Source organism: Bombina bombina, chromosome 8, assembly GCF_027579735.1.
Source record: "Bombina bombina isolate aBomBom1 chromosome 8, aBomBom1.pri, whole genome shotgun sequence".
NCBI lineage: Eukaryota > Metazoa > Chordata > Amphibia > Anura > Bombinatoridae > Bombina > Bombina bombina.
The window spans coordinates 29908135-29931257 of NC_069506.1; the positions used below are offsets into that span (position 1 = coordinate 29908135).

At 38.6% G+C, this 23123-nt stretch overlaps 1 protein-coding gene across 1 annotated transcript in view; it reads right to left on the reverse strand.

Moving 5' to 3' along the window:
* ANO7 (anoctamin 7) overlaps window positions 1-23123 on the reverse strand; it is an 89663-nt gene that overhangs the window by 9468 nt on the left and 57072 nt on the right. Inside the window, exons 17-22 of the mRNA XM_053690256.1 lie at window positions 16049-16146; window positions 14956-15092; window positions 12662-12867; window positions 12434-12576; window positions 5640-5730; window positions 4166-4325 (exon numbers count right to left, since the gene is read on the reverse strand). Coding sequence (XP_053546231.1) covers window positions 4166-4325; window positions 5640-5730; window positions 12434-12576; window positions 12662-12867; window positions 14956-15092; window positions 16049-16146 — 835 coding nt within the window. The remainder of the gene's footprint in view (window positions 1-4165; window positions 4326-5639; window positions 5731-12433; window positions 12577-12661; window positions 12868-14955; window positions 15093-16048; window positions 16147-23123) is intronic.

Sequence of the window (23123 nt, forward strand, 5' to 3'; positions counted from 1 at the left end):
TATATACAGTGGGGCAAAAAAGTATTTAGTCAGCCACCAATTGTGCAAGTTCTCCCACTTAAGAAGATGAGATATGCCTGTAATTTTCATCATAGGTATACCTCAACTATGAGAGACAAAATGTGGAAACAAATCCAGACAATCACATTGTTTGATTTGGAAAGAATTTATTTGCAAATGATGGTGGAAAATAAGTATTTGGTCAATATCAAAAGTTCATCTCAATACTTTGTTATATACCCTTTGTTGGCAATGACAGAGGTCAAACGTTTTCTGTAAGTCTTCACAAGGTTGTCACACACTGTTGCTGGTATGTTGGCCCATTCCTGCATGCAGATCTCCTCTAGAGCAGTGATGTTTTGGGGCTGTCGCTGGGCAACACGGACTTTCAACTCCCTCCAAAAGTTTTCTATGGGGTTGAGATCTGGAGACTGGCTAGGCCACTCCAGGACCTTGAAATGCTTCTTACGAAGCCACTCCTTCGTTGCCCGGGCGGTGTGTTTGGGATCATTGTCATGCTGAAAGACCCAGCCACGTTTCATCTTCAATGCCCTTGCTGATGGAAGGAGGTTTGCACTCAAAATCTCACAATACATGGCCCCATTCATTCTTTCACGTACACGGATCAGTCGTCCTGTTCCCTTTGCAGAGAAACAGCCCCAAAGCATGATGTTGCCACCCCCATGCTTCACAGTAGGTATGGTGTTCTTTGGTTGCAACTCAGCATTCTCTCTCCTCCAAACACGACGAGTTGTGTTTCTACCAAACAGTTCTACTTTGGTTTCATCTGACCATATGACATTCTCCCAATCCGCTTCTGGATCATCCAAATGCTCTCTAGCATACTTCAGACGGGCCCGGACATGTACTGGCTTAAGCAGGGGGAAACGTCTGGCACTGCAGGATCTGAGTCCCTGGCGGCATAGTGTGTTACTGATGGTAGCCTTTGCTACGTTGGTCCCCAGCTCTCTGCAGGTCATTCACTAGGTCCCCCTGTGTGGTTCTGGGATGTTTGTTCACCGTTCTTGTGATCATTTTGACCCCACGGAGTGAGATCTTGCGTGGAGCCCCAGATCGAGGGAGATTATCAGTGGTCTTGTATGTCTTCCATTTTCTAATTATTGCTCCCACAGTTGATTTCTTCACACCAGATGCTTGCCTATTGCAGATTCAGTCTTCCCAGCCTGGTGCAGGTCTACAATTTTGTTTCTGGTGTCCTTCGACAGCTCTTTGGTCTTCACCATAGTGGAGTTTGGAGTGTGACTGTTTGAGGTTGTGGACAGGTGTCTTTTATACTGATAACAAGTTCAAACAGGTGCCATTAATACAGGTAATGAGTGGAGGACAGAGGAGCCTCTTAAAGAAGAAGATACAGGTCTGTGAGAGCCAGAAATCTTGCTTGTTTGTAGGTGACCAAATACTTATTTTCCACCATAATATGCAAATAAATTCTTTCCAAATCAGACAATGTGATTGTCTGGATTTGTTTCCACATTTTGTCTCTCATAGTTGAGGTATATATATGATGAAAATTACAGGCCTCTCTCATCTTCTTAAGGGGGAGAACTTGCACAATTGGTGGCTGACTAAATACTTTTTTGCCCCACTGTATATATATGTGTGTGTATACATATATATATATATATATATATATATATATATATATATATATATACACATATATAGACATATATATATATATATATATATATATATACACTTTAGAGCCCTTTCTAGTTAAATACCTTAAAATTTGCAAAATCATTTCTATTCGATTTTAATATTTCATAATGTGTTTTACTATGTATTTAATGTAAATATTTTACATTCTAAAGTTCTTCACTTAGAAGAACATGTTCTTAGTATATTTAAATATATATTTCTATATATATCTATACCAGTATATATTTATATAGATAAAAAGGTACAGATCTATATCTTACAAAAAATATTATATATATATATATTTAAAAATAAAAAGAACATTTTCTTCTATGTGAAGAACATTAGAATGTAAAATATTCATATCTACCTTCGGGTTTAGCGCTGTAGGTCTTACATGGTGTCGGGTTAGTGTGCAAGCGAATAGTGTTGCTAACGAAAAAGACAAATGCACATCCCTACTGATAACAGCACAAAGTCGTTTTAACCCATTCTGATTCTGTTTTCAAATACCTTTTATGTTTCATCATCACCCTTAAAATAATGTTAAAAACGAAATATTTATAAGCACGGTATTGAGGCTATCCTCCGCCTACCCTTTTTCTAGTCATGGATGTCGCCATGATGAAATCTGTCTTTCACTACATTCCAGTGCTGATGTGTTTGCACATGTGCAGTAACTCTCCTTCAGATACCTGCGGTGAAACCTAGGTTTCAAAATGGCAGAAACCATAATTAGAAAGAGGTGCATTTTATAAGTGTAAATCTTTTATAAAGTACTTTAGTTTCTATAAAATAATGGTCCCCACCATGTTGAAACCTAGGTTCTCGCCTTACCTTTGTTTTCTGCTGAGTATAATTAGGAACACATTTAAAACAGGCAATAAAAGAAAAAGTGCAGATATGGTTGTGTGGAAAGTAACTTTCTAACAGGGTTTCCACACAGTCGTGTTTGCACATGCTCTTTTATTGCATGTTTTATTTCTGCCCTTAGTTGTCCTCAGCAGAAGAGAGAGATTAGGGGAAAATATATCTATGAGATACAAATCAAATGCAAATTTTTATAAAACATTGATTTTGTATACAGATCTTTTGCAATGCAGTGCTTAATTGCTGATATAAAATGAATGTTGCTTTAATATGGTCTTTTAGGGTGCTTCTGCAAATGGCAAATTGTATACATTTTGCCTTTTGATGGAAACAGAGCTGAGCATCTGGGTAACAGGTCCTGTGGTATATGAAGACAAACGTGTCTTGTTTTTGTGTACCCAGCAGGTTCTTTACATTAGAAACAAAGTGCACGGATTTAGTCACCTGCTTGATTAAGCCGTAACATCAATACAGAAAAGCGCTAGTGAATCCAAGCATGATCACTGGCTGTTCATTTACATATTGCTACCCAGAATCCTTACTTCATATGACAATAGCGAACACATTTTTTTTGAGGCTATGAATAAGTGGGGCATTTTGTTTTGTTAAATGACTGAGAATACCAGTAATGCTTAGAAGTAACTATAGTTGTTCTAGTCTATAATCTGCAGCCTTTTGTAGTTTACAAAATCATGTAACTGACAGATCCTATACCACCAATGACTACAGGCTGATGATCTAAACCTCTTTGAGCTAACAAGATTATTAAAGTCCTTCTATTTCCCTGGTGGAATTATCTAAAGTCACTTTCTACCCTGAAAACAGGGTGTCTCGCTAAGGGGCGTATACTTAGGCTGGCCATATTGCAGCTTTAAAAAGGGACACATATGAAAAATACATATGTCAGGGCTGTTTAAAGAAATGTTTTGAATAATGTTCCAATATAAGAACCCTGACATGTATTTTTCATATGTGTCCCTTTTTAAAGCGGCAATATGGTCACCCTACGTATACTGCATTTTTGTATGAAAAGTGCACAATAAAATTTGTATTTTAAACATCATACAAAACTAATAATTTAACTGTTCACACAAAGATAAGCAGGGAAAAATTGTGACAACATTTGTATGTAAACACAGGAATATATGCACAGCGTAAATCGTAATTACTCCATTACTTTTAATAAGAGCCATTTTGCCACTCGCAGAGACTGCTCCTTTTTTAGATCATTCCACCAGGGCAACCCCTGCGAGGGTTGACAAGATTAACCACGTCTAAACCCTTGAAATAAAGGTCATCGAGCCCTAAGTGCCTAATGATCTAAAGCTCTCCACTCTAGAGAGATTATCTAACAAGTCTTGTCAGTACAGCGAGGCTCCTTAAAAAATGTTAGAAAGGCAAATTTTACCTTAAGAGATTTTTATATAGGAATTACGTTTGCTCTACACAGTTACACAACATGAACATACAAAGTATGCAACATGGTGATACAACAAAATCACAACACGATTAGTACACACCATTTGACTGACAAATAGTTTCATCATGCCAACCACAATATGGCATGCACAAAAAGCACGGCACACCACCTTGGAACCACGACACACAAACATACATTGTGCCACTCACTGACCTGGGGAGCTGGAACCAGGACTCACCGTCAGTAGAACATCCTGGTTATCTGCTAATGCTTGTTTAGCAAGGTATCTCTCCCGCTTAACTTTTATTTCCACTGATTCAGGAATGTCAGGAACTATCCAGTCAATACAGCGTAGGCTGAAGAACACCACGTGCTGGGGATGAAGAGAGAGACGGTACAATAAGGGATGTGAAGGATGCGGAAACACAAAGTGAACAATGTGGATTGGAAGTAGAGAAATAAAGGACATAATTGCTTTGATTACAAGTGGAGTGCAAAAATACTAATGCTCTTGTGTATTAAATGACACACAAGGTAAATAATGAGGTAAATGGAAAATAAGTGGGTGCTAACATTAAAAAAAAGCCAATGTAAAAGTAGAGAATAACAACAATATGTGTTCTCATTCAAGTGACAAAGTAGAAAGTGAGACATTAAAAAGTGGGTTGGGAAACAAGGATCTCACAAAAGTATGGGGGATGGGGTTCAAGAGGAAAAACGGAAAGCAAATATGTGGTTAGGGGCAGCAAGTAAGGGAGAGGAGGCTTAAAGCATAATATAGAAAACAGGAATAAGACAAGAGAACTTATTGATTAGAGGAATAAATAAGTTCCAAAAATAACAATATAGGGATCCTATGCCTCCCACTACTGATAGTGATGGCTGGCAACAATGCTAAAATGTGTCAATATCAATATTAGGTCATGAACCATCACACTGATATTAGCCAATCAGAAGACTGAATGGGCTCTATTTTGATAGTTAGCCTGTCCGTTTACAATGCTTATTAGTTAACATAACTAACCAATCAGGATTGTTACAAAAAAACTATAAATAGAGAAGGAATCCTTTTCAAACTTCAGACAGTGGTGCTGAAGAACAATAAAACATATTTGTTACTTATAGCTGCAAGAAATGTTCTTTGTTTCTTTTTGTCACACATTCTGAGGCACCAGCAGCCAGTCCTAAACATAGGTGTGTGCAGATTGTGTACAGTCCTAATGCAGGGGAGCCTTTTATTAATTCAGGTTACACGTCCATCTTAGCTATATCTACCATGTCTTTCCTCAAGAGCAGCATGTATATTATTATTATTATTACTTTCTACTTGGGAGGCCCAACATTTTTTTTTTTTTTGCACCAGAGCCCTCTATTAAGTAGTTCTGCTACTGATTCATTTGTTTTTATTATTTGAAAGAAAGAAAAAAACGTGACGGAAAACAACTCACAAAACCTCTCATTTTATGGCAACAATTTCTTAGAATATATCTTGTAACTTTCAATGCTGGAGGGTCTGTAACATTAAAGGAATGAAAATGCTTTTCAGTTTTTTTATTAGATTGTCACTTTCTGCAGCTGTTAGACCATTAATAAGGCAGATTAGTGAGATTGTGTTCTGGCAAGTGAGAGCTATTCCAAAGGAACAAGACTCTACACATCTAGGGAGCAAATCATACTGATTTCTCACCTCGAAAGCAATGATGAATCCCAACCGCACAGCCAGCAACTTCCAGTAGAACAACGTGTAGTTCCCATTCTCGTCACGGAAAGCTTTGTACCTGCAGGGCAGACAGAAGTCAGGGAGCCAGGAGAATCAAAGGCAGATTAGTAGGACAAAAGGTGAATGGAAGGAGGAGAGTGCACCAGAAGAGTCATATGACAGAGGGGAGAACAGTGCACCAGAACACAGTGTGGATACTGTACTGAAAGTGTCCCAGAAATATCTAAAAGCAAGAGGACAACACAACAGCTTAATCAGAATATAGGGTGAGAACAGTACACCAGGAAACTCAGAAGACGGGGTAAGGAGAATGCACCAGGAGAATCAGAAATTAGAGTGATGACAAGGCACACAGAGAATCATAATATAGGGTGAAGAAAGCACAAGATGAAAGTCAGAAGACCTAGGGAGGACAGTCCACCAGGAGAATCAGAACAGTGAGGACAGCCCACAAGGACAATCAGAAGACATAGGGAGGAGAGTGCAGCAAGAGATTAAGAACAGTGAGGACAGCCCACAAGGATAATAGGAAGACATAGGGAGGAGAGTGCGTCAGGAGAATCAGAACAGTGAGGACAGCCCACAAGGACAATCAGAAGACATAGGGAGGAGAGTGCGGCAGGAGATTCAGAAAAGTTAGGACAGCCCACAAGGACAATCATTAGACATAGGGAGGAGAGTGCAACAGAAGAACCAGAACATTGAGGACAGCCCACAAGGACAATCAGAAGACATAGGGAGAAGAAAACAGTCAGAGAATCAGAACAATGAGGACAGTACACAAGGACAATCAGAAGACATAGGGAGAAGAATACAGCCAGAGAATAAGAACAATGAGGACAGTCCACAAGGACAATCAGAAGCCATAGGGGGGAGAGTACAGCAGGAGAATCCGAACAGTGAGGACAGCCCACAAGGACAATCAGAAGACATAGGGAGGAGAGTGCAGCAGGAGAATCAGAGCAGTGAGGACAGCCCACAAGGACAATCAGAAGATATAGGGAGGAGAGTGCAGCAGGAGAATTAGAACGGCGAGGACAGCCCACAAGGAAAATTATAAGATAGTGAGGATAATGCACCAGGAGAATCAGAAGACAGAGGGAGGACATCACACCAGAATAATTACCACACAGAGTGAGTAAAGTGCATCAAAACGCATATGGAGGACATCACACCAGAAGAATAAGAAGATTGAGATAGGACAGAACATGAGATGTATCAGAAGACAGAGGGAAGAAAGTGCACCAGATTAATTAAAAGGCATAGGGCAGAGGCGCACCAAGAGGATCAGAAGATAGAGGAAGGATAGGACAGCAGAATATAAACGGATGATTGCCCTGTGAGAGTTAGAAAACATGGGAGATAAAGGCCTATGCAGTAACTGCATCAAGAAAGTCATATGACAGATAAATGCACCAGGAACGTCACATGACAAACAGAAATATGCACCAGCAGAGTCACATGGTAAAATATACAGTGTACCAGGATGCAGGGTTCACATATCTGTTGTACAATGAGGCCTGGAAGGGGTATTCTCACAGTATTATTTTAATGTGCAGTAAAGTTAATTTATATGTTTTACCAAAAAGTGTATAGATTTTAAGTAACTTTTTAAGTGACATTGAAAATATTTTCAAAAGATGTGTTTAAGGTTACACACATGCTTGACATCAACAATACAGTGTACATGCAGTTAATCATTACTACATGAGTAGGACCAGAAAGTAAATAAGAAATTGAGGTGGTTTGGAATTTGTTTCCTAATGAGAAAACTTTCACCCACCATTTCCTATAAAGTTAATGTAGTAGCAGGTACTTTTGCTACAAGCCAGCAGCAGAACCATAAGATATACTGGCCTAGATTTAGAGTTCGGCGGTAGCCGTCAAAACCAGCGTTAGAGGCTCCTAACGCTGGTTTTGGGCGCCCGCTGGTATTTGGAGTCAGTGATTAAAGGGTCTAACGCTCACTTTTCAGCCGCGACTTTTCCATACCGCAGATCCCCCTACGCCATTTGCGTAGCCTATCTTTTCAATGGGATCTTTCTAACGCTGGTATTTAGAGTCGTTTCTGCAGTGAGCGTTAGAGCTCTAACGACAAGATTCCAGCCGCCTGAAAATAGCAGGAGTTAAGAGCTTTCTGGCTAACGCCGGTTTATAAAGCTCTTAACTACTGTACCCTAAAGTACACTAACACCCATAAACTACCTATGTACCCCTAAACCGAGGTCCCCCCACATCGCCGCCACTCGATTAAAATTTTTAACCCCTAATCTGCCGACCGCCACCTACGTTATACTTATGTACCCCTAATCTGCTGCCCCTAACACCGCCGACCCCTGTATTATATCTATTAACCCCTAACTTGCCCCCCACAACGTCGCCGCAAGCTACTTAAAATAATTAACCCCTAATCTTCCGACCGCAAATCGCCGCCACCTACGTTATCCCTATGTACCCCTAATCTTCTGCCCCTAACATCGCCGACCCCTATGTTATATTTATTAACCCCTAATCTGCCCCCCACAACGTCGCCGACACCTACCTACACTTATTAACCCCTAATCTGCCGAGCGGACCTGAGCGCTACTATAATAAAGTTATTAACCCCTAATCCGCCTCACTAACCCTATCATAAATAGTATTAACCCCTAATCTGCCCTCCCTAACATCGCCGACACCTACCTTCAATTATTAACCCCTAATCTGCCGACCGGAGCTCACCGCTATTCTAATAAATGTATTAACCCCTAAAGCTAAGTCTAACCCTAACACTAACACCCCCCTAAGTTAAATATAATTTTTATCTAACGAAATAAATTAACTCTTATTAAATAAATAATTCCTATTTAAAGCTAAATACTTACCTGTAAAATACATCCTAATATAGCTACAATATAAATTATAATTATATTATAGCTATTTTAGGATTAATATTTATTTTACAGGCAACTTTGTAATTATTTTAACCAGGTACAATAGCTATTAAATAGTTAAGAACTATTTAATAGTTACCTAGTTAAAATAATTACAAATTTACCTGTAAAATAAATCCTAACCTAAGATATAATTAAACCTAACACTACCCTATCAATAAAATAATTAAATAAACTACCTACAATTACCTACAATTAACCTAACACTACACTATCAATAAATTAATTAAACACAATTGCTACAAATAAATAACATTAAATAAACTATCTAAAGTACAAAAAATAAAAAAGAACTAAGTTACAGAAAATAATAAAATATTTACAAACATAAGAAAAATATTACAACAATTTTAAACTAATTACACCTACTCTAAGCCCCCTAATAAAATAACAAAGCCCCCCAAAATAAAAAATTCCCTACCCTATTCTAAAATACAAATATTACAAGCTCTTTTACCTTACCAGCCCTGAACAGGGCCCTTTGCGGGGCATGCCCCAAGAATTTCAGCTCTTTTGCCTGTAAAAAAAAACATACTATACCCCCCCCCCAACATTACAACCCACCACCCACATACCCCTAATCTAACCCAAACCCCCCTTAAATAAACCTAACACTACCCCCCTGATGATCTTCCTACCTTGTCTTCACCATGCCAGGTTCACCGATCCGTCCTGGCTCCAAGATCTTCATCCAAGCCAAGCGGGGGCTAGACATCCACTGAAGAAGTCCAGAAGAGGGTCCAAAGTCTTCCTCCTATCCGGCAAGAAGAGGACATCCGGACCGGCAAACATCTTCTCCAAGCGGCATCTTCTATCTTCTTCCATCCGATGACGACCGGCTCCATCTTGAAGACCTCCAGCGCGGATCCATCCTCTTCTTCCGACGACTAGACGACGAATGACGGTTCCTTTAAGGGACGTCATCCAAGATGGCGTCCCTCGAATTCCGATTGGCTGATAGGATTCTATCAGCCAATCGGAATTAAGGTAGGAATTTTCTGATTGGCTGATGGAATCAGCCAATCAGAATCAAGTTCAATCCGATTGGCTGATCCAATCAGCCAATCAGATTGAGCTCGCATTCTATTGGCTGTTCCGATCAGCCAATAGAATGCGAGCTCAATCTGATTGGCTGATTGGATCAGCCAATCGGATTGAACTATATTCTGATTGGCTGATTCCATCAGCCAATCAGAAAATTCCTACCTTAATTCCGATTGGCTGATAGAATCCTATCAGCCAATCGGAATTCGAGGGACGCCATCTTGGATGACGTCCCTTAAAGGAACCGTCATTCGTCGTCTAGTCGTCGGAAGAAGAGGATGGATCCGCGCTGGAGGTCTTCAAGATGGAGCCGGTCGTCATCGGATGGAAGAAGATAGAAGATGCCGCTTGGAGAAGATGTTTGCCGGTCCGGATGTCCTCTTCTTGCCGGATAGGAGGAAGACTTTGGACCCTCTTCTGGACTTCTTCAGTGGATGTCTAGCCCCCGCTTGGCTTGGATGAAGATCTTGGAGCCAGGACGGATCGGTGAACCTGGCATGGTGAAGACAAGGTAGGAAGATCATCAGGGGGGTAGTGTTAGGTTTATTTAAGGGGGGTTTGGGTTAGATTAGGGGTATGTGGGTGGTGGGTTGTAATGTTGGGGGGGGGGTATAGTATGTTTTTTTTTACAGGCAAAAGAGCTGAAATTCTTGGGGCATGCCCCGCAAAGGGCCCTGTTCAGGGCTGGTAAGGTAAAAGAGCTTGTAATATTTGTATTTTAGAATAGGGTAGGGAATTTTTTATTTTGGGGGGCTTTGTTATTTTATTAGGGGGCTTAGAGTAGGTGTAATTAGTTTAAAATTGTTGTAATATTTTTCTTATGTTTGTAAATATTTTATTATTTTCTGTAACTTAGTTCTTTTTTATTTTTTGTACTTTAGATAGTTTATTTAATTTTATTTATTTGTAGCAATTGTGTTTAATTAATTTATTGATAGTGTATTGTTAGGTTAATTGTAGGTAATTGTAGGTAGTTTATTTAATTATTTTATTGATAGGGTAGTGTTAGGTTTAATTATATCTTAGGTTAGGATTTATTTTACAGGTAAATTTGTAATTATTTTAACTAGGTAACTATTAAATAGTTCTTAACTATTTAATAGCTATTGTACCTGGTTAAAATAATTACAAAGTTGCCTGTAAAATAAATATTAATCCTAAAATAGGTATAATATAATTATAATTTATATTGTAGCTATATTAGGATTTATTTTACAGGTAAGTATTTAGCTTTAAATAGGAATTATTTATTTAATAAGAGTTAATTTATTTCGTTAGATAAAAATTATATTTAACTTAGGGGGGTGTTAGTGTTAGGGTTAGACTTAGCTTTAGGGGTTAATACATTTATTAGAATAGCGGTGAGCTCCGGTCGGAAGATTAGGGGTTAATAATTGAAGGTAGGTGTCGGCGATGTTAGGGAGGGCAGATTAGGGGTTAATACTATTTATGATAGGGTTAGTGAGGCGGATTAGGGGTTAATAACTTTATTATAGTAGCGCTCAGGTCCGCTCGGCAGATTAGGGGTTAATAAGTGTAGGTAGGTGTCGGCGACGTTGTGGGGGGCAGATTAGGGGTTAATAAATATAACATAGGGGTCGGCGATGTTAGGGCAGCAGATTAGGGGTACATAGGGATAACGTAGGTGGCGGCGGTTTACGGAGCGGCAGATTAGGGGTTAAAAGTGTAATGCAGGGGTCAGCGATAGCGGGGGGCGGCAGATTAGGGGTTAATAAGTGTAAGGTTAGGGGTGTTTAGACTCGGGGTACATGTTAGGGTGTTAGGTGCAGACTTAGGAGGTGTTTCCCCATAGGAAACAATGGGGCTGCGTTAGGAGCTGAACGCTGCTTTTTTGCAGGTGTTAGGTTTTTTTTCAGCTCAAACAGCCCCATTGTTTCCTATGGGAGAATCGTGCACGAGCACGTTTTTGATGCCGGCCGCGTCCGTAAGCAACTCTGGTATCGAGAGTTGCATTTGCGGTAAAAATGCTCTACGCTCCTTTTTTGGAGCCTAACGCAGCATTTGTTTGAACTCTCGATACCAGAGTTAAATTTATGGTGCGGCCAGAAAAAAACCCGCGGAGCGTTAACAGCCCTTTTACCGCCGAACTCTAAATCTAGGCCTATGTATACATTTTAGAGATAGATTGAGAGAGAGAGAGAGAGAGAGAGAGAGAGAGAGAGAGAGAGAGAGAGAGAGAGATCTATTTTTTAATGAGGTCAGTGTTGGCCAAAAGCAAAATGAAAGCTTATATATTGACACCGGAATCAAACAAAACACATCGTTATTGAATAATGTAAATTTGAACTTTTGAATCCTTTCTTGTCTAAATAGTGTAAATATAACCTACTTTGAAGCATGTGGTAAAGCCTGTAGAAAATCCTTTCCTGCCTTTAGAATAACGTTTTTTTACGCATGAACGGGTCAATAAAATGTTTTTTTCATGTGCATTCACTTGTTTGTAAACTGGGTCTTATCCATTGTGCTATGAAAATAAAATTGATTCACCAAATTCACACTGGCCCTATCAGAGCAATGTATTGTCCCAAAGAGTTATCTTGGTGGTAAAAATATTTTCTGCAAGTATAGCCAAGCGCAGCATCCATTCAGTATTTGAATCTGAGCAGAGAATCTAATCAGAGTCTTTTTGCAAGAAATATTCTCCCTCTGATTAAATGATATGCTCAACTATTAATGGCACTGATTGGACACTTGGCTATTTGCAAAACAAATTCTTACCTTCTTTTGCACTGTTTTCCTCCCCATATAAGCTGCTATTCTGACCTGCACATGGTGTGGTTTGCTGCTACATAGTTATGCGGTGAGTAGGACAAAGTGAAGTTGAGGTATCCTTCCAGGTTGCTGTCATATTCGTACTGATAGAGAAGGCGTGGAAGGAAGTCCGAGGTGAAGGCAATGAGAAACGCCTACATGGATGAAAAGTATATTTCAAGGAAGCTTAAATATTTCTATGTTACTTGATCATTTTGTGCATCCATTCAACTTACTCACATTTACAATGACTGACAGCTGGGCAAGAGCTTCAAGGATGAGGAACCAGACTCCAATGTGCTGTGCCCGCTCGGCTACTGGCCTCCGGTACTCGCGCACAAACTTTTGGGCATCCAGGCGAATTTCCACCCAGTTATTCAACAATGCAAAGAGTGGAGCCAGAGGAAATGCAGCCACAAATATTGTGATGAACCCAAACTGCAGGACTGAGAGAAGCCAAGTTGTAGAAACATGCAGAGAATAAGCACAGACTCATTTCTGCTGATTCCAGACCAGGCACAATCTCAACCAACCTAAGAACCATGCATGACATACAACTCCTGAAGAAGTGACATTTATGCCTAAAAAATGCAATTTATTCCCTTTTGGTTACATCTACATTACTTTTGGTATTATTGTTACAATAATATATGTTCCCTCATCACATACTCTAGAAAAGCTAGAATAACATTTGACTGTACAGATTTTGCTCTCTATTTCATAGTAAACATCTGCTGAGCACATGTATCTAAACTTAAAAAATACATTATGTTTCTGTGATTAACTTTTACCCTGGATTACAAGTTTGTTCATCAGGTTTGATTAGTTAAGAGTATTCCAGCTTCAAATGACAAAAGTCCAACGTGCGAATGTCAGATGTCCTCTCCAACTTGTTTCCAAAATTTGCATGCATATGTACATATGCAGAAATATAAGTATACCTGCATACATATACACAAGCATACATGTACCCTCATTCATATATACAGGCATACATACATATACCTATACACATTCACATATTTACATAGACATACATACACACATCCTTATACACATAATATATAGCCAGGCAAATATATACACACACATATATGTTTACACATGTATTGATTTATAGACGTATGTGAACATACATAAATACACTACATACACATGTACTGTATATGTATACAAAAACATCCATATGCATACATAAAGATATACATATAGAAATATAGACATGCATACATACATACTGTACCTATTCACATATGATCATACTTCGGGAATCCTCTGCGGAGGCTATTATGTTAACTTCCTTACTTTATGTTCTCATTGGGGGGGTTCCTGATTTGCTAATATTTTGGTGTAGCCTTTTGATATTTGTGTATTGTTAATGAACCAGCTACTTTTCATATGGTTTACTCTTTATCAGGTCTCCACGTCTTTTAGGTGACGGACTGCAATCATCTAGATCAGATACGATCGGGATGATTGACACCCTATGCTAGTGGCCTTTCACAGGGGGTGGCATTGCACAAGCATTTCACAAGAAATGCTTGTGCAATGTTAAATGCAGACAGCGTATTGACATGTATACATATATATGTATACCTATACACATATATTTAATATATATATAAATATATACACATACATAACATATAGACACAAATGACTGAATTAATATATACACACTTATACCAATAGATATTCAAACCCAAACATATACATACTTTTAGATATACACACACATGTATGTATGTACATACACATATCTATACTCACTCATACATCCATATACATAGAATACATTTACAATTATTATTAAGTGCAGTTTAAATCCATATAGGAATGACCCCGGACAGTTCGGGTTTCCATTTGTATGTACGGGTTTGAAGCTGAGTCAGGCACAGACATGCAAATCTCTGGGTTTGGTGGGAAACAGCCACAGCCAAAAGGTGACTGTGCATTTGCAACATACTGCACATGCCTAGAGTTATTTCGCTCTTGTGTGTAAGTGTGTTTTTGTTTGGGAATGTCTGTGTGTATAAATGTGAGAGACAATATGTGTTAGTGTGTGTGTGAGAGCATTAGTGTCTTTGTGTGAGAGAGAGTATGTGTGAGTGTGTGCGTGACGGTGTGTGTGTGAGAGTGTATGTTAGTGTGTGTTAGAGTGAGTGTGTGTTAGAGTGTGTGTGTGTGTAAGTGAGAGAGTGTATGTGAGTTTGTGTTAGAGTGCGTGTAAGTGAGGGAGTGTATGTGAGTGTGTGTTAGTGTGTGTGTAAGTGAGACAGAGTATGTGTGTGTGTTAGAGTGTGTGTTAGAGTTTGAATGTGAGATAGAGAGTGTTTGGGTGTAAATATCTAAGTGTGAGTTTGTGTTTATGTGCTATCTATACAAATAAATGTTTGCTGTGTTGTGTACGGCACAATCGAGTGTTCAGGTTTGGCCTGAACTAAAGGTGGCAGCCCTAAATCCACATCTGATTACTGGTTGTGCAAATCAAATACGTTTCAGGTCTTTGGGTATATTACTAGTTTGTTACTCACCCATTTCCAGATACTCCTCAAACAGCCCCTCACACTCTATTAGCTCATAATCCTCCTCCCAGCGCTTTGGCTCCTCAGACAGCTGCGTTCCTCTCACCTTCGCTAGCTGCTTCTTCTGTCGCCAGGATTTGAGCTTCCTGCACCCACAAGTTAGTTAGGGTTAGTGAAGATACGTCCAGCAAATTTGTTTTAATTTCATTTGTATAGATGTAAATGAGCAGTTCCAAGATGTACATAAAGACAAAGACCTCAAAACTAATCTATTGCATCTACACAAATATATGAGGCATTGAAGACAAGCACTCTGTGTGTTGCAAATGGGGAGAAAGTTAGTGTGGGAGCTCATTATAGTGCAATATAGGGCCGATCCGGGGCACAGGGGTTTTAGATTAGACAACACTAGGCTGAAAGTAACTTTGGGCATGTAATTGAGGTACCACACTGGCACTTTTGTAGATTTTAAGGCTCAGTTATGTGGTAAACGGTAATATATCACTATGATTGGTAAACTTTCTATTGTGAGACTCTTTATATAAATATTACTTGAGCTAATTTTGTAATTTTGTGAGTTTATTGAGAGAATGACACTCAATATGGCATAAAATACACAATATCATTGACCATTGTCGAAATGAGTTTAAAGGGGTTATTTATGGAGGGATAGATCAGCAGACCGCTCAGAACATAGAAAGACTGACACATAGATGGATAGCTATAGCATGAAGACAGACAGATAGACAGATGACAGACTGGTGAATTGATTGATTTACAGATGGATGGATAGCAGACAAGCAAATAGACATAGACAGATAGATAGATACTGTAGATAGCAAGAGAGATCTATAGAAAGATAGATGATAGATAGATTATAGATATATAGATAGATGATAGATAGATAGATAGATAGATAGATAAATAGATGACAGACTGGTGAATTGATTGATTTACAGATGGATGGATAGCAGACAAGCAAATAGACATAGACAGATAGATAGATACTGTAGATAGTAAAAGAGATCGATAGAATGATAGATAGAATGATAGATAGATAGATAGATAGATAGATAGATAGACTTTGATCCTGGCAACTCACGGGATGATAAATTCTTGAATGTTGCTCACAATCTGCTTTCCCACCATGATGATGAAGAGCTGCTGCGCTAGTTCAATGAGGCAGCCACCGGGCCCACACTATATAGAGACATAAATACTGGAATAACAGAAATTACAGAAAAGCCAACTTAAAGCTCCCACCATGGTTTAATGCAGCAGCTGCAAAATACAGACACAAATAGTAGCATTAGCCTAAAGCATAATCATGTCACTGAAATTTTAGACAAAAACAGGGTATGATTTTGTTTTCTTTACATAATAACAATGATAATAATAATAATAATAATAATAATAATAATAATAATAATAATAAAACATGTTAATTGGTTTATTATTGGCCAGTGAAAATTATATTAGACGTTGTACACAAAAAAGATCTAATTCTACTGGAGTCAAAATGCCAGCCCATACCATTAACATTAGAACATGCCAATCCATACCATTAACTGGTATTTGTCAAGAGGAGTAAATACAAAGTCAGAGGTATCCTGCACCAATGCCAATGGTCTGAGCTCCAAGGAGTTACCACCAAACTCCCATATAACAGTAGCAGAAAACAAAGGATGGAAGCTCACCAGTTTGCCAAAAGTGATTTACTTTATTTTAGAGAAAGCAAGGTCCAACAGCCTGTGTCTGTTAGACCTTGCTTTCTCTAAAATAAAGTAAATCACTTTTGGCAAACTGGTGAGCTTCCATCCTTTGTTTTCTTCCATTTGTCAAGAGGAGATCAGGAAAAAACTTGATTGAAAGAAAACTCCAGACCTAGATGGAATACACCCAAGGGTGTTACGGAAACCTAGCACTGTTATAGACAAACCACTACTCTTAATTTTTCAAGATTCATTATCCTCAGGCATAGTACCCCAGGATTGGCGTAAATCTGATGTGGTGCCACTCTTCAAAAAGGGAAGCAGGGATGATACAGGAAGCTATAGACCAGTTAGTCTGACATCAATAGTGGGGAAAATATTTGAAGGGATTATAAGGGATTATATTGATGAGCATATTCGTGTAAACAAGATTATGAGTTCAAATCAGCATGGTTTTATGAGAAATAGATCATGTCAAACTAATCTAATTAGATTCTACGATGAAGTACGTAAAAATATAGATAAAGGGGAATCAGTTGATGTGATATACTTAGATTTTGCAAAGGCGTTTGATACAGTGCCACATGAGAGATTAATACACAAAATTAAGGGACTGGGAATAGCTGACTGTCGGCCAGATTACAAGTTTTGCGTTAGAGGCTATGCGGTGCTAACGAGCAGTTTTCTCTCACCGCTCACTTACATGCAGCGCTGGTATTACAGGTTTTCCTAAACCCGGCGTAAAAAGGCAAGAAGTGAGCGTTGAGCAAAATTGTGCTCCTTACCGCACTCCAATACCAGCGCTGCTTAAGTCAGCGGTGAGCTTGCCTAACACCTGCAAAAAAGCAGCGTAAAACTCAGTAATGCAGCCCCATTGATTCCTATAGGGAAACGCATTTTATGTTTACACCTAACACCCTAACATGAACCCCGAGTCTAAACACCCCTAATCTTACATTTATTAACACCTAATCTGCCGCCCCCAACATCACCGACACCTGCATTATATTTATTAACCCCTAATCTGCCACTCCGGACACCGCCACCACCTACATTATACTTATGAACCCCTAATCTGCTTCCCCCAACACCTACATTATATTTATTAACCCCTAATCTGCCGCCCCCAATGTCGCCACAACCTACCTACACTTATTAACCCCTAATCTGCCGCCCCCAACGTCGCCACCACTATAATAAACATATTAACCCCTAAACCGCCGCACTCCCACCTCGCAAACATTAGTTAAATATTATTAACCCCTAATCTGCCACCCCTAACGTCGCCACCACTATACTAAATTTATTAACCCCTAAACCTAAGTCTAACCCTAACCTTAACACCCCCTAACTTAAATATAATTACAATAACTCTAAATAAAAATTATTATTATTACCTAAATAATTCCTATTTAAAACTAAATACTTACCTGTAAAATAAACCCTAAGCTAGCTACAATATAACTAATAGTTACATCGTATCTAGCTTAGGGTTTATTTTTATTTTACAGGCAAGTTTGTATTTATTTTAACTAGGTAGAATAGTTATTAAATAGTTATTAACTATTTAATAACTACCTAGCTAAAATAAATACAAAAGTACCTGTAAAATAAAACCTAACCTAAGTTACACTAACACCTAACACTACACTACAATTAAATAAATTACCTAAATTAAAAACAATTAAATAAATTAGCTAAAGTACAAAAAACAAACAAACACTAAATTACAGAAAATAAACAAATTACAAGGTATTTAAATTAATTACACCTAATCTAATAGCCCTATCAAAATAAAAAAAGCCCCCCCCCAAAAAAAATTTAAGAAACCCTAGCCTAAACTAAACTACCAATAGCCCTTAAAAGGGCCTTTTGCGGGCATTGCCCCAAAGTAATCAGCTCTTTTACCTGTAAAAAAAATACAAACAACCCCCTCAACAGTAAAACCCACCACCCACACAACTAACCCCCAAATAAAATACTATCTAAAAAAAACTAAGCTCCCCATCACCCTGAAAAGGGCATTTGGATGGGCATTGCCCTTAAAAGGACAGTTAGCTCTTTTGCGGCCCAAACCCTAATCTAAAAAATAAAACCCACCCAATACACCCTTAAAAAAAAACTAACACTAACCCCCTGAAGATCGACTTACTATTCTGAAGACCGGACATCCATCCTCAAGGAAGCGGCAGAAGTCTTCATCCAACCAGGCCGAAGTCCTCAACAAAGCTGGGAGAAGTCTTCATCCAAGCCGGGCGAAGTGGTCCTCTAGACGGGCAGAAGTCTTCATCCAGATGGCATCTTCTATCTTCATCCATCCGACGCGGAGCGGGTCCATCTTCAAGACATCCGACGCGGAGCATCCTCTTCAAACAAAGTCTTCTTACTGAATGACGGTTCCTTTAAGTGACGTCATCCAAGATGGCGTCCCTTAGATTCCGATTGGCTGATAGAATTCTATCAGCCAATCGGAATTAAGGTAGAAAAAATCCTATTTGATGACAAATAGGTTCCAATCAGCCAATAGGATTGAGCTTGCATTCTATTGGCTGATTTGAACAGCCAATAGAATGCGAGCGCAATCCTATTGGCTGATTGGATCAGCCAATAGGATTGAACTTCAATCCTATTGACTGATTGCATCAGCCAATAGGATTTTTTTCTACCTTAATTCCGATTAGCTGATAGAATTCTATCAGCCAATCGGAATCTAAGGGATGCCATCTTGGATGACGTCACTTAAAGGAACCGTCATTCAGTAAGAAGACTTTGTTTGAAGAGGATGCTCCGCGTCGGATGTCTTGAAGATGGACCCGCTCCGCATCGGATGGATGAAGATAGAAGATGCCGTCTGGATGAAGACTTCTGCCCGTCTGGAGGACCACTTCACCCGGCTTGGATGAAGACTTCTCCCGGCTTCGTTGAGGACTTCGGCCCGGTTGGATGAAGACTTCTGCCGCTTCTTAGAGGATGGATGTCCGGTCTTTAGAATAGTAAGTCGATCTTCAGGGGGTTAGTGTTAGGTTTTTTTAAGGGTGTATTGGGTGGGTTTTATTTTTTAGATTAGGGTTTGGGCCGCAAAAGAGCTAACTGCCCTTTTAAGGGCAATGCCCATCCAAATGCCCTTTTCAGGGCAATGGGGAGCTTAGTTTTTTTTTAGATAGTATTTTATTTGGGGGGTTGGTTGTGTGGGTGGTGGGTTTTACTGTTGGGGGGTTCTTTGTATTTTTTTTTACAGGTAAAAGAACTGATTACTTTGGGGCAATGCCGCGCAAAAGGCCCTTTTAAGGGCTATTGGTAGTTTACGCTAGGTTTTTTTTTATTTTGGGGGGGCTTTTCTTTATTTTGATAGGGCTATTAGATTAGGTGTAATTAGTTTAAATACCTTGTAATTTGTTTATTATTTTCTGTAATTTAGTGTTTGTTTTTTTTGTACTTTAGATAATTGTATTTAATTTATTTAATTGTATATAATTTAGGTCATTTATTTAAGTGTAGTGCAGTGTTAGGTGTTATTGTAACTTAGGTTAGGTTTTATTTTACAGGTACTTTTGTATTTATTTTAGCTAGGTAGTTATTAAATAGTTAATAACTATTTAATAACTATTGTACCTAGTTAAAATAAATACAAGCTTGCCTGTAAAATAAAAATAAACCCTTAGCTATATACAATGTAACTATTAGTTATATTGTAGCTATCTTAGGGTTTATTTTATAGGTAAGTATTTAGTTTTAAGTAGGAATTATTTAGGTAATAATATTAATTTTTATTTTGATTTATTGTAATTATATTTAAGTTAGGGGGTGACTTTGGGGGCGGCAGATTAGGGGTTAATAAATGTAGGTAGGTGTTGGCGATGTTAGGGACGGCAGATTAGGGGTTAATATTTAACTAGTGTTTGCAAGGCGGGAGTGCGGCGGTTTAGGGGTTAATATGTTTATTATAGTTGCGTGATGTCCGGAGTGGCAGATTAGGGGTTAAAAATTTTTTTAGTGTTTGCGATGCGGGAGGGCCTCGGTTTAAGGGTTAATAGGTAGTTTATGGGTGTTAGTGTACTTTTTAGCACTTTAGTTATGAGTTTTATGTTAAGGCGTTGTACCATAAAACTCTTAAGTACTGACTTTTAAATGCACTAGGAATCTTGTTGGTAGAGGGTGTACCGCTCACTTTTTGGCCTCCCAGGACAGACTCGTAATACCGGCGCTATGGAAGTCCCATATAAAAAAGACTTTACAAAGTTTACGTAAGTCGTTTTGCGGTAAGGCCAAAAAAGTGTGCGGTGACCCTAAACCTGCAAGACTTGTAATACCAGCGGGCGTAAAAAAGCAGTGTTAGGACCTGTTAACGCTGCTTTTTTACCCTAACGCACAACTCGTAATCTAGTCGAATGTTAGCTCATGGATAAATAACTGGATAAAAGATAGGGAACCACGAGTAGTAGTGAATGGATCATACTCAGATTGGACAAAGGTAATTAGTGGAGTCCCCCAGGGATCAGTACTGGGCCCTGTTCTTTTTAATATTTGTATTAATGACTTGGAGCAAGGATTAAATAGAGACATCTCTATTTTTGCAGATGATACTAAGTTAAGTAAGGTCATCAGAGCAGGATGAAGTTTCGTTACAAAGGGATCTGCAAAAATTAGAAGTATGGGCAGGTAAATGGAAAATGAGATTTAATATGGGAAAATGCAAGGTTCTACATTTTGGAAGTAAAAATAAGCAGGCAATGTATTATTTAAATGACAAGACTTAGCCAAACACAGGAGGAAAGGGATTTGGGAGTAGTAATAGATAACAAGCTAAAGATGGATGCACAATGCAGGGCAGTGGCTTCAAAGGCTAATAAGAAACTAGCATGTATTAAAAGAGGCATTGATTCAAGGGAGGAAAGCATAATTCTGTCACTATATAAATCCCTGGTAAGACCTCACCTTGAGTATGGAGTGCAGTTCTGGGGACCGATTGCAAAAACATAATTTATGTAAGAACTTACCTGATAAATGCATTTCTTTCATAGTGGCAAGACTCCATGAGTTAGTGACATATGGGATATACATTCCTACCAGGATGGGGCAAAGTTTCCCAAAACCTCAAAATGCCTATAAATACACCTCCTATCTCACTCATACCTTAGTTTAACGTATAGCCAAAAAGTGAGGTGTAAAATAAGGAGTAAAAAGCATACAAAAAGAGGAACTGGAAAAATCAAGTGCTTTATACAAAAAATCATAACCACAAAAAATATAGGTGGGTCTCATGGATTCTTGCCACTATGGAAAAAATGCATTTATCAGGTAAGTTCTTACATAAATTATGTTTTCTTTCATGTAAGTGGCAAGAGTCCATGAGCTAGTGATGTATGGGATATAATACCCAAGATGTGGAAGTCCACAAGTCACTAGAGAGGGAGCGATAAAATAACAACAGCTAAATCAGCTGAGAAATGAAATCCAAAAAAAATAATTACGTTTTCTTAAAAATTTCAAAAAAACTCAAAACAAAGGAACTAGAATCAAACTGAGACAGCTGCCTGAAGAACCTTTCTACCAAATGCTGCTTCCGAAGAAGCAAACACATCAAAATGGTAAAATTTAGTAAAAGTATGCAAAGAAGACCAAGTTGCTGCTTTGCAAATTTAATCAACTGAAGTGGCAATTAATCTTGTAGAATGAGCTGTAATTATCTGAGGTGGAGACTGCCCCGCCTCCAAATAAGCTTTGTGAATCAAAAGTTTCAACCAAGATGCCAGAGAAATGTCAGAGGCTTTCTGACCTTTACTGGAACCGGAAAAAATAACAAATAGACTAGAAGCCTTTCTGAAATATTTAGTAACCTCAACATAATATTTCAAAGCTCTTACCACATACAAAGAATGTAAAGACCTTTCAAGAGTATTCTTAGGATTAGGACACAAGGAAGGAACAATAATTTCCCTATTAATGTTGTAAGAATTTACAACTTTAGGCAAAAATTTAAACTAAGTCCGCAAAACAGCTTTATCTTGATGGAAAATCAGATAAGGAGACTCACAAGAGAGAGCAGACAATTCAGAAACTCTTCTAGCAGAAGAGATAGACAAAAGAAATAACACTTTCCAAGAAAGTAATTTAATATCCAGAGAATGCATAGGCTCAAAAGGAGAAGCCTGTAAAATCTTCAAAACCAAATTGAGACTCCAAGGAGAAGAAATAGATTTAATAACAGGTTTGATATGAATCAAAGCCTGAACAAAACAGTGAATATCAGGACGTTTAGCAATCGTTCTATGAAATAAGACAGAAAGAGCAGAAACTGTCCTTTCAAAGTATTTGCAGACAACCCTTTATCCAAACCATCCTGAAGAAACTGTAAAATCCTAGGAATTCTGAAAGAATGCCAAGAATAATTATGAGTGGAACACCATGAAATATAGGTCTTCCAAACCTGATGATAAATTTTCCTTGAAACAGACTTACGAGCCT